The following is a 21,957-nucleotide window of genomic DNA, read 5'->3' as shown; positions in this document are numbered from 1 at the left end:
AGACTTTCATCCTCCCAGCTCCTCTCACTCAAGTCCACCTGGAAATTCTCCCATCCTACATCTCTCAATCTCCACTTTTTCCTCTTGGCCTTGGCATTTGTTCCACCTCTTCCATTCAACTTGCACTCTAACACCAGCATGTTATGGTCTGAGACTATGTCAATCATCCCATCTTCATCAATCCACATGCGGTCAACAACTTCACGCATTCTCCCATTCACTAGCATGTAGTCAATCGCAGACTCCTGGTTCCTCGCACTCCAAGTCACTCGTCCTTCAGCCAGGGTCTCATTGAGATTCTCCGTAGACAGGATTGCGCTTGGAGACCCCTCGGACCCCAAAGCACGCACGGATCCACTGTACCACGGCGGCCCCACTTGCCAAATAACCAGTGCTGGTGACTGTTTAAACAGTAGCTGGCTGCTTTTTTTTTTTTTTTTTTTAACTAGGATTTATATTTGCTTACATTAGTAAGAATAAAGCAGCAGCAAAACATTCCATATTTACCTAGTTCTCAAGTAAATAATTTTGTTAAATGGTGTGATGATAATTATTTGAATTTAAATGTAAAAAAGACAAAGGAAATGTTAATCGATTTTCGTAAGAGGGAAATGTGTGCTCAAAATCTTGTAATTAAAGAGGAACAGGTAGAAATTGTACACGATTATAAATATTTAGGGGTGCAAATTGATGATAAAAATAACTGGTGATGTAAACACAAAGAAGGTGTATGGCAAATGTATGCAGAGAATTCACTTTCTGAGAATTTTAAGAAATCTAAAAGTTGAAAATACTATTCTTGCCATGTTCTATAAGTCTGTTATTGAGTCAACTCTATGTTTTGGTTTAACAACGCTGTATGGGTGCTTAACTGTAAAAAAAAAAAAAAATAATAATAATAATAATAATAATAAAAAAAAAAAACAAGAAACTCAAAAAGGTTGTGAGAATTGCTGATAAATTGGGTGTAAAGGTAACAACACTAGATGACCTATATTCTAGAAATGTATTGTGTACAACTAGAAAAATAATGAACGACAATACCCATCCCCTCAATGATAACTACGTGTTCTTAAGATCTGGAAAAAGATTTGGTTTGTCTTCACAGAAAACATCTAGATATAAAAATTCATTTGTACCAGTTAGCATTAAATTGTATAATTATGTCCATGCAAAAAGGTAAAGTTATTGCTTTCATTGTGATTTCGATTCTGATGCGGGATAAATTTACAGCATGGTGTTTTTAAAATAGTGTAGTGTATATAGTTTTAGTCTTGGACCTTACCTTGTCACAGATATTTTATTGTGTGTTGTACTGTATGTGGGTTGTAACTGTAACTTTGAATGATCTGGATCCACAGAGTTTCAATGTGTATGTATCATTACCAATTGACTAAATAAAGTATTTATTATTATTATTATTATTTATTGTTATTATAAAGGCAACGTTAATGATGGAACTGTTATTAAGAGTTAGTTAAGTAGAATTGATATTAGCATGAATGATAATGATAAAAGGTTTAGTATTATTGATTATTTTAAATGTTATCATCAGTATTGCTCACCTTGGTGTTGCTGCTGTTCTTTATTATCTATCGTTACTACTACTACTACTACTACTACTACTACTACTACTACTACTACTACTACTACTACAGCTATTATTATTATTATTATTATTATTATTATTATTATTATTATTATTATTATTATTATTATTATTATTATTATTATTATTATTATTATTATTATTATTATTATTATTATCATCATCATCATCATCATTATTGGTTGTTGATGGTGGTGGTGTTATCCTGTATCAGTCGCACAGCGACCTCGTCAATGGTGATGGTGGTGTTGGTGTTTGCGTTTTCTTATAAAACTATCATGCAGTGCTATTAATTATAAATCTAATGTGTTGGTTTTGGTATTCGTGTTGGGCGTCCACGTCGCTCCGTGGAGCGAATGATTCGTGCGTCTGGCAGGGCATGTCTTTACTTCCCGTCTCGTTATGGTAGGACCAAAGACAGTAGATTAGGGTAGGACACTTCTTCGTGCCACACAGGCCGCGGGTTCGTCTACTCCCGGATCGCGCATGCGCAAAAGACGCATGTAAACACTGTCACAGCCACACTATAACACGGGACACCGGTGTACTTACTACTCCCTACTCACCTGCCACCAATGTCCTTATCTACCTGGCGTTGCTTATTATACGTGTATAGGTAAGTGACTGGAAGAAAGAATAGCTGAGTGACATGTCCTGTGGTTGTGTGGGAATTAGATGAATGTTAACTTAAAAATGGTGTGTAGTGTGAATTCATCTGCCATTGTAAGGGATGCCCCAATCGGTAAAAGTACAGAATAGCACCTCCCATTTTCCTCCATCCCACCCCCCACCTGCCCCAACAAGCGTGAGGGACTGTGAGGAATCGGGGCTTTTAGGGGGGGAGCCAAAAGAGACGTGATATGGCGATCCGAAAAAAAATCTAAGGACAAAAACAAACGTTTTCAATTAAGGAAAGTTTTGGAAAATGTAAAAATTCATCGACAATTTTCGCTGAAATTATCCTAACCTAACATAATAACCTGCTCGCCGGGGGCTGCGCCGCCTGGAACCCCAGCCCAAAACTATCCTAACCTAACCTGTCCACCTAACCTAACTTTTTCAGAAAAATTTGGAAATGTAAGAATTCATGGATAATTTTTGCAGAAATTATCCTAACCTAACATAACCTGCTAGCCGAGGGGCTGCCCCCCCGAACCCCCTGTAAACTATCCTAACCTAACCTAACATAACCTAATCACACTCACCAACACATGAACACACACACTAACTTGTTTACCTTCGTACATGACTGATCATTGTTGACTTAGATTCTGCAGGCACCGGAATACTTATTTAATTACTATGGCCTTACAAAAGCCGTCCCCACATTAAAAACATCACAGACATGTTGTATAGTAAGTACTCTATCACCTTGCATGGTTGTTTCAATGATTAGAAAGGAGGTGCCTTTCTTTGCTTTTTCCCCAATCCCTTCTGTTATTGCTATGTATTGAAAAAAAAAAAATAGTTTCCTCTGGCATGCAATTCAAACCTGTCTCCACAGTTCTCATGTTCTCATTATCTGTCTACAACAATGTCAGTCTGACTCAGTCGCTGGTGGAAACTGTTTCCTAGGATGACCAATAGTCCAGTAGTCTGTGAATTTCGGCCGCCTAACATTAGTTGAAATATATGTGACCTTTTTGTAAGTGTTTATGATAAGGCCTCATCAGATAAGCATGCATGAAACTCGCATAATATGGAGAAGGGTCGGCACTCTCTTGAAGAATCCGTCTGGCCCGCTTGCCTTGATTCCCTCCTGTAAACAGAGAAATTTTGCAGCATGCATATAATATGTCTGTAATTATACTTGGGAGTGTGGCAGAAATTTGATATTTTCTAAGTCTGGCGTTGTAATTTCTGAGGTGTATCGTTAGGTTAGGTTAGGTTTATGTTTGGTTAAGTTAATGCCCTAGTGGGGAGTCCAGAGCCATGCAGCCCCACCCAGGCTAGGATAGGTTATTTTATAAGAATTTGAATATTAAGTTGTGGATGGTGGGAGGGGAAGGGATGAATGTGGTCATATTATAAATAATTGCTCTTTTAAATGATTGTCAATATACTTATATTATGCATAATTGATGACTATGCAATGGGATGAGAGCCACAAATTAGCTGATAGCACCATGTCCCTGAAGGCAATAGTTATCTTAAATATTATACATACAACATATTTTAAAAGGTTAATGTTTACTATTAGTTCTTGTCAGTAACTTATGAACGAGTACATGCTGTGATAGTATACTCATTGTTCTCTTTGTTTATGAAGATTTTTTTCTTCTTCTGGGGTCCGGCTATAATCAGTTCATATTAATTCTTTATTAGAAATCAACACATTGCATTAGGAACAAAGTTAGGTTAGGTAGGGTTGGACTAGGTTAGGTTAGGTTAGTTTAGATTTAGGGTTAGGTTAGATTACATTTGTTTTTGGTTAGATTTAAGTTTGTTTAGTTGGTGGGAGAAGCTGAAATAGACCACATTATTTTCATGTTTCCCAAAATAAGTCTAACGAGACAAAAATTACCTTATTTGGCAATGGAAAATCTTGTAAATTTATCCCTTGGGAAGGCAAAAATAGGTCAGTTTTAGGAAACATTAAAAGTTTAAGGCAATGGCAGATCCAGGACCAAAATTTGGGAGGGGCTAACCTGCATTCCTGTACCCCTTGAGACTGGTGGTGAGCTGCTGCAATCAAAGCAAGTTTTATCAGCCTGGGTTTCAGGGGGATTGCTGTAAGCCCCTCCAAGAATTTTTTTTTTTTAAAGTTTAACAATCTTAAGAGAGTTTTTAAGCTATAAGCATAGCTATTTTTATAGAATAAGAATAATTTATGAATATCCATTTACTCTAATTTATTATTGATAGAAGCCAAAGCCAAAATTGTAGCCTCTCTTACATCCCCTACTTATAAAGATGTGAAATTATTTCACTCAAAGACTTACAGTAAGTCACAGAATTTTATTAAGCCTTTTCAGAAAATCTTGTTCAATTATTAATTTGTAAATATTTGTTACCTTGCACCATATATATATATATATATATATATATATATATATATATATATATATATATATATATATATATATATATATATATATATATATATATATATATATATATATATATATATAACTATAGCATTATTCATATGAATAAATGCTATGCAACTCCAGCATTATTCAGCTGAATAATGCAGAAGTTGCAGCAGCATTTAATCTTGTCTGCCTAAAAAGAATGTACTCCTGGCTACACTATATATATATATATATATATATATATATATATATATATATATATATATATATATATATATATATATATATATATATATATATATATATATATATATATATATATATATATATATATATATATATATATATATATATATATATATATATATATATATATATATATATATATATATATATATATATATATATATATATATATATATATATATATATATATATATATATATATATATATATATATATATATATATATATATATATATATATATATATATATATATATATATATATATATATATATATATATATATATATATATATATATATATATATATATATATATATATATATATATATATATATATATATATATATATATATATATATATATATATATATATATATATATATATATATATATATATATATATATATATATATATATATATATATATATATATATATATATATATATATATATATATATATATATATATATATATATATATATATATATATATATATATATATATATATATATATATACTTGATCTATCACTGGTCTAAGGATAAATCCCAGAAAATATGTGCCTCCCATCCTCCATGCTATGCTATCTTAACCTTTGTAAGTCACTAAACTTGCTATTAAGGCGACTTTGTTCCTATTTTCTAGCTGTGCTATCCTTACTGTTAAAATTGCCTTGCAACACATCTCTTTTTCCTTTTCTATCCCCAACAAGCTTGGGATCCTGGTAGAAAAGCAGGGTTTTACAGTGGCAGTGCCAAATTATGGCAAATTTGGACATAGTATATGGAGAGACTCTAAGATGAAATCCCATAATTTGAGAATTGGATAAATCGTAAGGACACTAACCTAACCTAACCATATACTTTAATTAGGAAGTGGGAAGTCTTTCTCAAACTCAAAGGATACTTATGAAAATTCATCACCATATGTGCATGATTTAGCTGCTCTATGTTGAACTGCTACTGGTAAGGTTAACACATGCCCTCACTTGATATTGTCCTGGGCGAGCTGAGCCTAATTTTGTATAAATTTCTCTCTCTCTCTCTCTCTCTCTCTCTCTCTCTCTCTCTCTCTCTCTCTCTCTCTCTCTCTCTCTCTCTCTCTCTCTCTCTCTCTCTCTCTCTCTCTCTCTCTCTCTCTCTCTCTCTCTCTCTCTGTAGATGGCCGAGGAGAGGATGCAAGAGTCAGCAGTGCCTCTACTACTGGAGCAGCCTGTGGCCATGGGGAGATCATAGAGGTCACATTGCACCTCTGCAGGTGTGCACCATTCACACAGCCATCACAAGAGTAAATAGTTTGGGTGCTGCTTCAGTTCATGGTGCTGTGGAAAAGCAAACAAGGAGGGATGTCATGCCATACATCCCTCAGTCCTTCCCTGCCCAGCATTGTGCTAGCTATCTTGGTGTGTGGCGGGGAATGACAACAGAAACTTATGTGCCAAATGTTCTGTTAGACAGAAATGAACGTATTGTGACTGGCACACATACTTTTGAGCCTTGTTTATCTAATCATAACGTGAGGTATTTATCTGGTCAAGCCCAAAAGCAAGTGAAGGAGATAGAAGATGAAAAAACAGGTAAAACTAATGAGGTGCCTAAAGGAGATGTCAATAGCACAGTGATAAAAGGAAATGCTATTGCCAGTACCAACAAGAATGATCAGATCAGCACTACAGGGAGTCAGCAGGTTGCAAAAGAAGGTGACAGGAGCAACACAGTGATACTGGATAACATTGTCAAAGATATCAGCAAAAATGTTAACAGCCCTGCATTGGGGAGTGAACAGCTGCCTTCTCGTGTCCAGCGGTACTTCCTGGGGCGCTACACATGGTATCTGAGAAGGTTCCATGAGTCACTGAAGAATGAGATGCCGGACACCTTCAACATGTTCCATATCTTCACTGTCGGCCTCAAGGAGTTCATGTTTGACTTCAAGTAAGTGTTTCTTTGTGCACTGAGGTTAACAATGAAATACTAGTGTGTTTTTAATTATTCATATAAACAGCTTTGCTCTTGTTTCATCATTTTGTATGTTAATTAGATACTTTATTGCTATTTTGTAATTAATTTCATATGATAACTTAAAGTCCAAGATCACTTACTTGTCTTTTTTTTTTATTACTAGTGATGTAAAACTGACCACAAGAAAATGTTTTATCCAAGTTAGGCAAGTCTTTTGTTATCAGAAAATAGTTATTCTAAGTTAAGCATCCCACATTAAAAAATTTACTCAGATTGAAATAGTCTTATCAAAACTTCTTTTATATTTCCATTTAAAAAGAAAATGAAACCTTTTTGACTTCTTTTTTAAAGTAGAAATGTTACTCATATTTTCCTTTGTTTCTTTCTTTTCAAAGTAGAATGTAATTTTTCCTTTATTCTGCTCTCTTCTTGGATATTGGGTCACATCTTCAAAAAATAGCTATTTTCATTGGTGGTTGCCTCTTGCAGGGAGTTAATCAAGATCCTGGTGTACCTGAGTCTGCCCGGCTCCACTCTGGCCTCTTTGAGCCACCGTGAGCTGGAGTTGTACTTCCGCATGCCCTACGACATGGTCAGGGTGTTCCCCGTCCTTGTGCTCTCTTCTCTCCCCTTTGGCCAGAATGTTGCCTTCCCCATCGGGTGAGTAGCACACTACACCTCTCTCTTTTGTATCTCACTCATGTGTTAATATTTAATCTTGGTATTGTCAGATCCATATTCAGGAAGCAGGAATAAGGGATCATTCAAATCATCTATAGATATATTTTTTTTAGAAATATAAAAGTTATAATCTCAATATTTAGAACTTGTACAAGTCTTTTCTTTGGGCTGCTCCTGTTAAAGGTTGCCACAATGCATCAACATTTTCCAGTGTGCTGAGCCTTTTGTGCCTTTCTCAGTCACATAGATTACAAACATGTCTTCTCTCATTGCAATGATATAAATCATCTGCTGGCTTTCAAGACATTTGTCCCTGAATTTTAGATAACTCATGTGACCTTTAAGGGAACTGGCAACCCAGTGGGCTTTTTATTTTCCATTTTTTGTTCTTGTCCATTTGCCCCTCCTGCATAAAAAAAAAAAAAATTCATCTCTGCATTCTCATCTCTCCTCTCAACTTGACCAAAAATTGTATATTTACCTGATGCTATTATCCATATTTAATTGATCAATAGAGTCATATACTTTGAGTTTACTGTTGTGTTTTCATTCACTTTCCATTCTTGTTCCATGGGTGAAAATTTAAAATAAATTTCACTGCTTCAAATTGCAAGCTAAGGGTATAGCTGAACTTGCTTTCACAATATGATATGTGTTGTTTGTTGGCAGGTACTGGTTCCCTGGCCTCTTGCTATGTCTTTATAAGGTGTTTACTGTCTTGGCAGGTATTGGTTCCCACGCCACTTGCTGTGTTATCACTTCTGGGATATCAAGCAGCGGCATGAATTTGCTGTGATGGGCCTCAAGCAAAGGCTCTTTAATGCTCGGCCTGTCTTCAGGTAAGTATATTCCTTGGGACTCTGACTGATATGTTGAAATTTTTTGTTCTTTCATCAAGACTTGCTGAAGTTCAGATATGATTAGTGAGGTTCTTGTGTCTATTTTCACCAGTTATGAAAATATTTTGGAACTAATAATTTCCTCTGAATTATTTGGGTAAAGCAGATGAAAGAAAATACTTAAAAGATTGAGAGTACAGTCCCTCATTGGTCTATGTTATAAGTTTATAAGTACAGGTTGAACCTCCTTAATCCGGTATTCTTTCATCCAGCAACACCTGTAATCCGGCAAAATTTTTGTTTGCCAGAATTTTTGAATTGGCGGAGTAATTTGCTGGACCGCCGCTAGGATGCGGCGGTGCTGTACTGTGTTTTGGAGCCCGGGCATTGTGGGTCAAATTTGGATCAGTACCACACTGCCTCTCATTGCAAGTACCACTCCCCAGGTGTATAAACATTTTTTTCTGAAATATTTGCCCCTAAACATGGCTTCCAAGTGACCAGGAAGTGATAGTGTTGTGTGTGAACTAAAGAAAAAGCGCAAACATATGACAATATCAGTGCAACAGAAAGTGGACTTATTGAGGAAGCTAGATAAAGTGTTTCAGTGCGGACCCTATGCCAACAGTACAACATTGGCTCATCAATCGTCTATGATATAAAAAAGCAGAAGAATCAACTTCTCAAGTTTTACAGTGAGTGTGAGAGCAAGAAGAACATGGAGGTTCGTAGAACACTTAAGGAGGGTAAAAGCAGTGATTTAGACAGTGCTCTCATACAGTGGTTTAAGCTTCAGTGCGCTGGTAACGTCCCTGTGTCCGGCGAGATGATAATGGCACTGGCAAAAATTTTCCATGCTGAAGTTAATTTACAGCGCATTTTTCTATATACTTCTGCATGTATATTTTCATGTACAACTATCATATATCAAAACAATGTTACAGCTACACTTGTATAATGCAGGGTAAGTATATAGAGGGTGTTTTGGGGACCACCTATAGTTCGGAATTTTTCATGGTCCGGCAAGTCTAAGGTCCGGTGGTTGCAGAATTTGGGAGGTTCAACCTGTAGTCCCTCTTTGGTCTATGCACTTATGTCTTGTTTTAAAAAAATGACAGATTTACCTTATTTTTCTTTGCATTTAGTTACTGAGCCAGAGGAATATTGGAAGATAAATCTCTGCATTTAATAATATATATGATCCTTGAAGTACAGTGAGTATCAACAAATTTTGCTGGTCCTCCAATGTATAAGTGTATTTCAGGTGTCTGCAGGCAGCAATCCTAACAATGGATGAGGAGGATCAGGACAAATGCAGAACAGTTTTCCACAAGCTTGGCTCAGGAGTTCACCCAACTGTGGAGGAGATTGTGGCCCTTATCCCACTCTTCCAGGAAAAACCATTCCACATCAGGCAGATCCGTGCAAAACATGTAGTAAGGCCTGTGCTGTTGTTTCATGAGCAACAAGCAAGGGATGGAAATTTGAAATACTGATGGAGTGCAAGATGCCAGTTTAAGATGTAGTATTCATGAGGGAATAATGATAGAAGGTATTAAGGATATTGACTCAATTTTGCCTCCCAAGAGGATGCCATGGTAATGCTTTCACTGTTACCTGGAGACTGGTAAACATAATCTTATCTTGGTTTAGAACATGCATTACACTGAATATATGTCAAAACATTAATTTCTAAAACTATATTGCTTTTACTTATGTAATCTGGTATGTTGAATAAACCAGGGAATGCTACACTTTCTAAAATAAGACAATTATAGACAAGTCAAGAGGTGAGGCCAGCGAATGTGTTAACCATGTTCATTGATCTGGAAGGAAAATTACAACATGATGCATGACACTAACTTTTATGGCTACCCACAGAACGCCTTACTGCGGCTCCACGGGCGGTCAGTGTGGCTGTGGCGGCGGCAGCGGCTAAAGGATCATGCACGCATCCTGCACTGCATGGATGCAGCAATTTCCAAGGAGGGTCTTGACTCTTTCACCCTGGACAACTTGAGGGCTGTAAGTACTCTCACTGTGCTCAGCTTTGTAATACAATGATTTGTTTCTTTAGTATTATTGCGGCTCATACAGTAAACCCCTTCAGACCTGAATAAGCCGGATTTTGGATAAGTTGGGCACTCAGGATTTTTCCTAAGTTTTATCCAAGAAGTTGTGTGAGTTTGGAGGACAGTGGTAGTACTGCTATCTGTTAGTAGTGAGCACTTTCATAGAAAATGTTTTTTGGAGTAACTTATGAAGATTTCTCCTATGCTCCCCCCATACCCATTTTTTCCCTCCATTCTCTTGTGGTTATAAACTTGCAAGGCAAGTGAAACATATATATATATATATATATATATATATATATATATATATATATATATATATATATATATATATATATATATACAGTAATACTCCACTTAACGAACGCTCGTTTAACAAATTTCCGGTTTAATGTACTATATAAAGTTAGACCAAAAGTCTGCATAACGTACAACCACATCTGTTTTAGCGAATTTTCTGGGTTTGAATTTGCCGGGTGAGGGAACGAATGCGGCAGCTTCGCTGTGATTGGCTGGCTCCTCGCCTCTGTCTCTAGCGCTCCTGGAGCTGGATCCAATATTCTTTAACGTCAGAGCAACCTCCTGCAGCGAAATGGCATCAATGAACGCTTGGAGGAACGGTGACAAGGTTGCTATCGGGTTGCTCTGAGGTTGCTGGGAGCACCACCTCTGGAGGTGGTGTTACTGTCTTATATATGCATATATGTTCACAAAACAACACTTCTATTAGCTTTGTACAAACCTTGCCCCTAAGAAAGGATTTTGTAATGCATAAAGTGAAATCTTACATGGAATACCAAAAAATAAAGCAGAGATGAGATGAGCCACAGATGAAGTGGGAGACTCACAGCCATTCGGCTGCATCTTCTTCTTGTGACCCTTTTAGCTTGGCGTGTTGTCTTTCCCCATGATATTTGTTTCCACTCCATTGCTTGCTATAATGGATATCATATCTTAGTATTCATACCGCAACATTTCATTAACCCCTTCAATACGGTGACGCCTATGTGGGCGTCATGAAGCCCCACTAGCAAATACGGTGACGCCTACGTAGACGTCATATTTCTTTTCTGAGCTTTCTTCAGTTCAGTTATCTCGTATAGTGTGTTGGATACCAACTACACACACCGTATGCTGTCCTTGAAATCCTAGTGCTCCTCCCACCATCCTTGTCTCCACCAATCACTAAAGATAAGCTACATGCATCCTGCCTTGTGTCTAAAATTACCCAATGGCATAGACTGTTCCCATCTCTCTCTCTCTCTCTCTCTCTCTCTCTCTCTCTCTCTCTCTCTCTCTCTCTCTCTCTCTCTCTCTCTCCCTCATCTCCCTTCCTCCCTCCCCTTTCGAAGATAAGTTACATGCGTCCCGCCTTGTAACATTCGTGAAAACACACACACACACACACACAAAAACAACAAATTTTCTAATCTCTCTCTCTCTCTCTCTCTCCCCCTTCGTTTCCCTCTCCCTTCCCTCCCTCTTCCTCTCGAAAGATAAGATACATGCGTCCCGCTTGTGTCTAAAATATTAGCAAATGTCACTCTCTCTCTCTCGAGATTTGCCATACCAGCAAAGTATCTGAGAAATATATATTTATTTTTAGGGTTCCAAACTAACAATGAGATTGAAGCATTGTGTGAAGGACAGCTAATGTGTTGGTAGTACACTTGGGGAACACCTGGTGGTGGCATTGCAGAACTAAACCAGACACGCAACTGGATTTTCTTAAACATTGTGTTATTCTAAATAATCTGTTTAATATGAAAAAATTACTAGTTTCTTTTTTTTACCTTGTATTAATCCAAAATTGCATATTCTAAACATGCATAAATCAAGAAATCCCTTTATACCCTGTCCACCACATGCCTAAAGCACACTTCACATGAGCGAGCAATGTTTCCCCTTGTTCCGACAGCAACTTGATGCTGGAACACTGTTTTGGTGCTACTGTTTGTGTTCCTGGTACCACTTTGGCTGTGTTCCTAAAGTACCGCCAGGACCGTTATATTGTCACTGTGCTGCCTGTCTTCCTGGAACTTCACGTGTCCTTCTCTTGTCAAAATACTGTCTGTCAAGTTGGTGTGGCCAAAGAATGTGGTTATATCCATGTGTGAGTTGGCAGGACATAGACCTAGCTAGAAAACTTAATAGAAAATTATAAAGAAAATAATATATCATTACTGATACATTTTTGGTTAAATGCATTCCCAAGATCTTTGCCCTTGTAATGTCTAACCTTGATTAATTTCATTAGAACCAACAATTTATTTCAACTTTATATGTGCTAGCTAAACCTAACTTAATGAAACTCCAAAGCTGTATGAATATTAGATGCACTACCAGAAATTTATCTATCCCAGGGGTTCCCATTCTTTTCTATGCCCAGACCCCTATTTATTTATATGTCTTATGACATTTTAACTGGCTCCACTTCACAAAGATTGCCACTCTACATACAGAGCTTACTGTTACTTGCAGTAACAAATTCCTGTAATGTGTGAACAAGTGTCTGGTGGTCCAGCAAGGAGGAAACAAGTTGCTTAGAAAATGGGAACATGTGATGCCAGTACTGAGGAAACATTGGTTGTGTGAACTGTGCTAAAGAATGTAAAAATTTTGTATGTGTGAGTGTCTGTGCCACCTCATGTGGGATTACTGGCCTGGTACAGTGAAGACTCCATATTTGAATGTCGTTGAAGTTGAAATTTTCACTACAGGGGATCCTCGCAATTCGACAGGGTTAGGGCGGTTTTACATCGATCGAATCAGTGTTTATTCGAATCATGAAGCAATTTTTCCCATAAGATACTTAAAAATTAGGGGGGATAGGGGCGAACCTCCAGCCTAGACTCCCCAAAACATCACTATAACCTCTAAAAAACACTAACTTAGACTAAATCAGTACTATTAAAGGCTTCATTTATATCTAACTTTTGTTATTAAACACATTTGGGTGCTGTACATTACATCTTTGGAAATAAACACACTTGCAGCGGTCTCACAGCACTTGTCCCTGTTCTTCCAAATTGTTAATACTGTTGATCTAGGGACACTTATTTGCGCTGCAATGACACTGTGAGCTATACCTGCCTCACACCTTCTTATAAGTTCAAGCTTATCTTTGAAATTGTGCTTCTTAGGGCTGGGGCTGGAGATGGCTTTCCATCGTCTTGAGTCAGACGAAACAAAAATTTTAGTCCAATTAAGATCTATGTATTCTAATTAACACTTTTATAATAAAATTAATTTTCTTGTCAATTGGAATGATGCTATAATCTCAAATCAATAGAATCTTGATAAGTAGATGTAAATATATTTGTATATATATTTTTTTTTTGTGGTAGCCTAGCAGTGAAAAGTAGTTCAGTTGTTTGTTTACATTTCTCTGGCACTGCAACATTCCAAGGCTTCTCTTCGAAGTAGCAACTGGCCAAGATGAGCAGCTCTGTTTTTTATGAGTGGACAAAGCTGTCTGAAGTGTTTCTCATATGGAGCATGAAAGGCCAAAAATAGCAACGGCTTGCTGGGGTGAAGGGGCCGCCATGTTTGTTTACAGTTGACAAACGCAACAAAGGCGGAAGTGAGCTCGTGTGATGACCAGCGTCGACAAAAGTTGACAGTAAAAGTTCACGGAAAAGTGGTAGTGTGATGTCGCCTGCGACGCACAGGGTAGTGTTGGTTTATATTTTCACCTGGCGGGTTTGCAGCGAATTTTGGGTAGCGGCGTATATGACCAGGTGGGTGGTGCGCGAGATACGAATGTCAAATTGGCAAGTCACTCGGTCGAACCTTGAGGATTGGGTATTAATTAACTGAATTCGAATTGGCGATAATTCAAACTGCAAACGGTCAAAGTTTTTCTTGGTACTTGAAAAAATATCTGGTACTCGAGCGTCCGCATGAGTGGATGTAAACAAAGGCTTCTGGCCTCTCCCTCCCTGCTGCCACCAGTTGTCCAACTGCGGTCGTGAGAACACCAACGTTCTCCTGCATTCTGTATGTAGTTTTTCATTTAGAAACTTACAATTGCACCAAAGAGGCTTATTAGTGGTGAAAATAAGGAATCTAGTGAGTGTAAATGTTAGTGAGCCACAGCCCTCCACTAGTAGATTATCAGGAATCCCACCAGGAGACAAGTTACCAAATATTTTTGTGGATGGTGACTCGTCCTCTAATGAATAACCTCCCTTCTACTCCCCACCCTTCTTTCCTCCTTTATGTTATTCATATCACCAGCCTTCACTTACAGTAAGATAGGTATTGGTAGTTGAACCTTTTGGTACTCAGCCATTTAGAATGAATTAAGTTTGCCATCTATCTATATGCAGTGGAGATTTAATATTCAGAGATGAGCAACAGGTTGAATATTAACATGTTTACCACATACCACTTTTATTGAGAAGACTTTGGAAGGTTCCACAGTAAATGCATGTCTAGTTCCTAAGTTAACTAGACACTCCCTGCATGAAAGGAAGTAGAAACAGAGACAGATAGACTGTTCCAGTGTTTACCAGGGAAAGAAATTAAAACATTGACCATTATACTTTAAGATTGGACAGAATAGACATGAAATAAGTACAGTTGATAAATCTATGAAGGCATGCAGCAGAGTACAAGGAAGGCAGCATCAGATGATTCATAATACAGGGATGACTAACAGAACACAAAACCTCTCCATTGCAGATGCTAATCTTTCGTGGCCTCAACCCCACCAACATGAGCACAGATGCCATGCTGGAGTTCCTACAGAACTGGCTCAAAGTCTCCAAAGAAGTTGATGCCTCCTGTTACTCACTCCTCCTCCACCTGCCCATCTTCTTGGCCTACAACCAGCCTACCAACTTTGCCTTGATTTACTCCAAATAAGCACCAAGTTTGGTTCCATTGTACAGTTGTGATTAGAATCAAGTAAATCAGCATTTGGGTCACACTGTGCTATCTCTTCCCTCAGTCTGAAATCTCCTGATGTACTTAGTCTAACAGAATCTGATGGACTTAGATTGAGAGAAATGCTCAATACAATGGCAGTGCAATTTCCTAATGATTAACCATCACTGCATTGTAGGATGTTAATTAGATCGCCTTTGGTCTCTTTAGGCTACTTGGTTACACACTCATCCCATACATGTTGATCACCATGGCTGCCAAGCAGCTTAATGTGGTGCACATCATTTTATTGTCACTTTCATTAGTTTCTCATTGGTGATGACCATTTCCTCATCGACTGGTGATGGCCTTCATTTGTACAGTATCAAAGTGAGTGCTGTTCGCCTAAGTGACTCACTTGAGTGGTTACAACCTCTCTGGTCTTTCTGAGGCTAGTCTTTGTAATTGTTGTATAAAAAAAATAAAGAAATACTTTCACTACAACCGTTCTATTGTCTAACCCTTACAGGCAACCAGGTAAGGAGGAAAAGATTCTTGTGGTTCACTGATATGTTAATACACAAATCAAACCACTTAAATTAGAACAACAAATTTGTACATAAAAAAAAAAAAAATCTATACAACATATTGCTATAATATACACAATCTAAATAATCTGCCGAACAACAATCATTTAGCATAAAATTGTGCCATTTAGCGCTGCAGCGTCAGAGGCAAGCCATGTGAGCTGCAACCTTGGAATGGATGATAAATAAGGCATTCTGGAAAGTAACAACAGCCATCCACTCACTCAACTGACATAGAAACATCTGTTATGTACACCAGGGGGAAGCTCAACTCTCAGTACACATGTCTAAGTACACAACCCTACGAGTAACAGGACTTCACAGGATCTTGTTAAGTTGAGAACAAACACCAAACAGCTTAAGTTTAATCTCTCTTGGCATTCACGTGCAGCTCGGGCTTGATGTCCTTCACCAGCTGAAGAATGCGCTCAATAACCTGAAAATGAGGAGATATTCATGATCTATATGCTTAAGGTTTGACTTGTGGGAGTTAACTTTAAATGTCTCCTGAGGGAACATGGATAAGTTGGCAATGAGAGGCACCACTGGCAAAAACTTAACTTTTCTAAAATAAAAACAAGACCAAGAATCTTTAATATTTCTTGAGGAACATGTGGATTGGTAATTAGAGACTGAGTCAATACATTATTCACAATCACATTACAAAGACTCTACCATTTGAATAGGTGGTGATTTGAAGTTTTATTCCTCACCTTTGGAAATAATGAGTTTTATTCATGGTCCATTTGTTCGGTAACTTCAAACCAGGTCTGTATTCTTCAAAGGACCAACAAGCAGCAACTACTCACACTTAATGAATACTCTGCATTTCAAGACTAAGCATAATCTTGGATATCCTCTTTGACATCTATCATCTCCAGTGGGTACTTTTTTTTCTATCTCGTATGTTTATTGTGATGCTTTTGGCCAGATTCTTTTTAACATAAATCAGTAAATTAATAAAAAATAATGGAAGTCAAATTGTCACAACACAGTGGCCTCACCTTGTCCTTGTTGGTGGCCACCTGCTTGTTCATGGCAGTGATCTTAGCATGGGTGTCACTCTTGATCTTGAGGGCAATGTCATCCTGGGAGCCGAGATGCTGCAAAGGATATTCTTAGGAGAACAATTCATGGTATGTGTGCTTTTGTCCTATTATGTCTTACTAAGGAAAGAAAACACTATAACTCTTGCTTCTAATGGCATCAGTCTATGGGTCCAGCTTTCCTAAAAACTGTCTGTCTCTAAAAAAGAAAATAGACAATATTTGGATCAGTTTAAAACCCAAGGAAGACCATCTACCACCATTTCTTTACACACTTTTGAGAAGACATTACATTTAGAACATAAATATTAAATTTCATACAATATTCCTTTACATGACAAAATTTTACAGCACTCTTAACAAGCAGGAACATGGTAGCATAGGCAGGAAGGCATCTTACTACACAGGAGTACACAGAAGTCCTGGTTTTAAATTTTATGTAGGAGAGAAGGGCAGCCAAGGGCAAAAAAAAAAATAAATAAATAAATAAATAAAAATAAATAAATAAATAAATAAAAAAAAAAACCCACTTGAATGCTAGTTCTCACAAGATGGGTAAAGAAAGAGTTAGCCAGAATTAGGGTGCAAATATCTTGATACCTCCTCCTTAAAAGAATTCAAGTCGTAAGAAGACGAAAATACAGAGGCCAGTAGCGAGTTCCAGAGTTTACCAGTGAAAGAAAGGTATGAATGACTGAGAGTACTGGTTAACTCTTGTGTTAGAGATTTGGACAGAAAAGGGATGAGAGGAAGAAGAAAGCTTTGTGTAGTGAGGCCACAGGAGAGGAGGCATGTTGTTTGCAAGATCAGTAAAACAGTTAGCATGAAACTAGCGATAAAAGATAAAAAGCGATGCAACATTTCAGCAGTGAGAAAGAGGCTGAATACAGTCAGTCAGAGGAAGGGAGTTAATGAGACAGAAAGCTTTTGATCCCACCCTTGTCATGACTGTGGTTATTCTGGAACTGCATGCTCCTTGGTTCACCTAGCCTTGAATGAACATTTCTCTGCAATGTCTGGCCAATGCTTATAATTTACAAGTATGGCATCTCCCTTATCTTACACTTTTTTTTTTTTTTTTTACCTATTCACAAATGCAAAAATCCAAGTTATTGTTTTAGACCTCCCAGCAATAAGGTGCCACAATTCACATCCACACCAGACAACACTAATTAAGTCACCCACCCTGGTCTCATACTCCTTGAACTGCCGCTCCCTCTCCTGCCGGAACTTCTCAATCTCAGCCTGAGCCTCATCCTTGGCCTGCTTCAGCCGACGAGCCTTTCCTGCGGGACAAACGAGCTTATTACCCAAGAAGACAAGGCAACCTTATCAATATTGTTGGTTCATACTTCAGAGCTTCTTTCACCCCTTGCTGTGAGCCTCAGGTCTGTGACTCTGTCAAAGCCACTTGATTCAGTGCCTCAAATTCCAAACCTGAAAACGTCCAGCTTTGTGACCACATGACGGTAGTTCTGAGTGGTAGCCGAGACATCACCATTACTTACCAGCCTTCCCTACTTGTCTTCCTGGGCTTAGTTTTTATAGACAGCCAGGGAACTAACTTACTTACTTAGCTGTTATTTGCTGCTTGTTCTTCTTACCTTTCACTGGTAGAGAATTGAACTGTACTTATTCATCAACATCTTTATTGTTTGTTCTACTTAGCTTCTTTGGTTAATTTTCATTTTCATCCAACCACTGATTTTCTCATACTGCTTTGTTTTCTGGTGAGACATGCAGTGAACTGACTGATGTTCTATAAAATTTCCAGTAAATTTGCAGTTTCAACCAATATACCCTATCTTATATTTCTTTTTTCCTAAGTCTAACAAGCTTGGGAACCTCCTGGGAAAGCAGGGTTTTAGAGTGGGGAAACCAGAAACAAGCAAAATTTGACCCCTTGAAAAAGCCTAGGGAAATAAAAACCAATACTTGGACTAAAAATCTAGAGAAATTTCCTCCCTAGAATTCAATGAAATTGCCTGAATATAATGAACACCAGAATCCTACACTAAACCTAATGACTAACAGACTACTACAGTGCCTGTGCAATATAAATAACAAACACACGAACACACTCAGTACCCTCTGAATGACTGTGGAAGGATCCAGAGCAAAAATTGAGGTAAATCTTAGAAATTCTATCCCGACGTTATTATTAATTTCTGATAGGATAAAATGGGATTAGAAAAGCTCATAGAAATGTGATCTAGACTGTGAGAATGTGTATGGTTATGTGTGGTGTATTGGTTGAAACTGCAATAATTCCAAATTTTACAAAAAAAGGGTAAAAATACCCTACAACACAAAATAAATCAATGTAGCAATCAACACTGCTCACCAATAACATGACAACGTTCGTGACAGATCAATCACTTCACTATATGTCTCACCAGAAAGACATAAGCCTAATGAAAAATTGTTGTTGTATAAAACTGAAAACTCAACTTTTTTTTTTTACCTTCCTTGTTCATTTTACTAGTAGATAGATAAACCAGTCTGTACATATAGGTAGTGAATGATAGATCAACAGCATGATGGGCAGAGCACTGATGACGAATAAAAAGCACACCACTAATGAAATAAAGCAAACATAAATATAACCATTGCTGACAGATAATGTACAAACATATACAAGTATTGATTAGTTAATGAACTCACAGATCAAGAGAATGAACAGACAGAATGGTAATGATGGACACAAACACACCATTATCGTAAGAAATCAAACAAATATAACAATAACTTAACATCTGCAATCAATCAATAACTCTAATAACAGCCAACATAACAAACGAAAAAAAAACATAAAAAAAACAAATACAACCCATAAAAAACACACCTACAAATACTTCACAACAGAAATCGCATGAACCGAACCAATAAACATTACCAAATCCCTAAATAGGTCCCTTTAAAACTGTCCCTTTAAACCCTCCCTCATATCTCCTACACGCGGGACGACAATTCATTACAACCACCAGTATAGGAAGGTTAGTGTACAGGGTGCTTAATTCTTACGTTTCCTGGCCTCTGCGACTTTCTCAGCTGCCTTTTTCTCGGCGGTGAGCAGCTGCTGGACTCCTTGCGACTGGCTGGCCATGGTGCTCAAGACTGACTGGTGCCGTTGACGTCCACCCTGTATCGAGGACTTCGCATCACCTCGACTTATATTAACTTTTCTCCTTGTTCAGGTTTATTTAAATGTTTTTAGTGTTTAAATAAGTAAAACGGTATTGTTTTTCGCATGATTTTGATTTTTTCTACGTACAAGATTGTAATTATGGTCAATTGTAGGATTTTTTTCTGAGCGCCTTTTCGTAAAATCTCCAATAAACAACTCTTATTCACGTATATTTCAAACTAATATAATTGCTTGCTTTATTATTGATAAAATGGTTATAAAAGCTTTTCAAATTACAGCAGTATATTTATTCCTAAAAATTGTTGGGTACGGTAAGATTAGGTCTTTTGACAATCATATGATCGGAAAACAAAACACAAAGACTAGTCTGCTGGTTCTTTTTCATGATAAACATTGAATTTAAAATAACTAATACACATTTCTTAGCTATGAATACCATGAATAATATCAAATCAATTATTTGTATAATGATTTTGCCTTTGTTTCTTACTTATCTTGACCAAAACATCAAAATCGATATATTTGACCTATATCATCATTCTCTTTTATGTTAGCTCATTGTGCTATTATTAAGGCAGTACATCTCTTAAGATAATGTAAGAATTATCTTTGCATAAAGTCCACTACCACCACCATCATCATCACCATCATGTTTCTGAGACTATTGTAAAAGAATTTGTCTGTATGTTTGTTTACATGTCTATCAATATGTCTGCCTATCGGTATATCTACCCTATTAACAATCTATATATCTCACCGGGAGCTTTTTTCTTGCCATATGTGAACCAAGCGGTTCTACTGGGCCCCAAACTACCATTGTTACGATTATTATTGTTATCATTATCATCATTAATGCGTGTTGGGTATCGACAGACAAATTGAAATGAGAGAGAGAGAGAGAGAGAGAGAGAGAGAGAGAGAGAGAGAGAGAGACTTTTCTCGGTCATTATATCTTCATGACTATGCTGTGATCGTAGTAGTGTTGGTTGGTGTCACCGTCAGTAGTGGGGAGGAAGGTTCTCATGTCATGAAGTCTAGGTGACAGGCTGACAGCAGTGCGCGGGGATAGTGGGGTATAAATGGAGTGTTCATGGGAGTGGGGAGATGGTAGGCGTGGCTGAACCACTTGTGGCAGAACGCGTACCGTAAGTTATGTCAGATAAGGTTAGGTTATCTCAGTGTTAAATAAGACTACATCAATGAAGCCCGGTGTTACACTGGGCGGAGAAGCTGCATAGTCGCGAGGTCACTCAATACAATTTTCCTTTCAAATACTGTCTCTTGTGAACGCACCTTTGCCGTGATAGATAACAGTGCCAGCCTCTGTTAACAGCGAACACAGGAACGCTGCTAGATAGCTCACTCATGCAGAGAGTATACCGACGTGTAGATAAGGCTATCGCATACACACATGTTCATGTGCAGCTACATATAGGCATTCCTAACAATAATAATAAAGAGTGCTCGAGCGAGGGAAGACGTGTAGGGGAAGAAAGATGCCATTGGAACGATAAAGGGAGTGCGAGAAAGGATTTTATAAATAAATAAAATACATTATATATATATATATATATATATATATATATATATATATATATATATATATATATATATATATATATATATATATATATATATATATATATATATATATATATATATATATATATATATATATATATATATATATATATATATATATATATATATATATATATATATATATATATATATATATATATATATATATATATATATATATATATATATATATATATATATATATATATATATATATATATATATATATATATATATATATATATATATATATATATATATATATATATATATATATATATA

General features: G+C 36.9%; 2 protein-coding genes across 3 annotated transcripts; one reads left to right on the top strand and one right to left on the bottom strand.

Annotated features, from left to right (window-relative positions):
• The first annotated feature begins 2,013 nt into the window (after positions 1 to 2,013).
• LOC123514781 (LETM1 domain-containing protein 1-like) lies at positions 2,014 to 15,814 on the top strand. Of its 2 annotated transcripts, none has more exons than XM_045272942.1 (7): positions 2,014 to 2,225; positions 6,052 to 6,825; positions 7,342 to 7,512; positions 8,259 to 8,372; positions 9,637 to 9,808; positions 10,254 to 10,397; positions 15,131 to 15,814. In XM_045272942.1, exons 1-7 carry the CDS (start codon positions 2,185 to 2,187, stop codon positions 15,311 to 15,313), a joined length of 1,599 nt encoding a protein of 532 aa, XP_045128877.1. In that variant the 5' UTR covers positions 2,014 to 2,184; the 3' UTR covers positions 15,314 to 15,814. The 2 variants fall into 2 exon arrangements, with proteins under 2 accessions (XP_045128877.1, XP_045128878.1); XM_045272943.1 differs by lacking the exon at positions 2,014 to 2,225 and adding an exon at positions 2,817 to 2,964.
• LOC123514782 (V-type proton ATPase subunit G-like) lies at positions 14,823 to 20,125 on the bottom strand. The gene is made up of 4 exons (XM_045272944.1): positions 19,971 to 20,125; positions 18,132 to 18,232; positions 16,905 to 17,003; positions 14,823 to 16,336 (listed from the first exon to the last, which is right to left on the bottom strand). The coding sequence occupies exons 1-4, from the start codon at positions 20,050 to 20,052 to the stop codon at positions 16,265 to 16,267; spliced, it is 354 nt and encodes a 117-aa protein (XP_045128879.1). The 5' UTR covers positions 20,053 to 20,125; the 3' UTR covers positions 14,823 to 16,264.
• Between the last annotated feature and the right edge of the window lie 1,832 nt (positions 20,126 to 21,957).

This window comes from Portunus trituberculatus, chromosome 38, assembly GCF_017591435.1.
Source record: "Portunus trituberculatus isolate SZX2019 chromosome 38, ASM1759143v1, whole genome shotgun sequence".
In the NCBI taxonomy this organism is placed as follows: domain Eukaryota; kingdom Metazoa; phylum Arthropoda; class Malacostraca; order Decapoda; family Portunidae; genus Portunus; species Portunus trituberculatus.
Note: the sequence above shows the minus strand (reverse complement) of the source record. Positions and strands in the feature narration are given on the sequence as shown.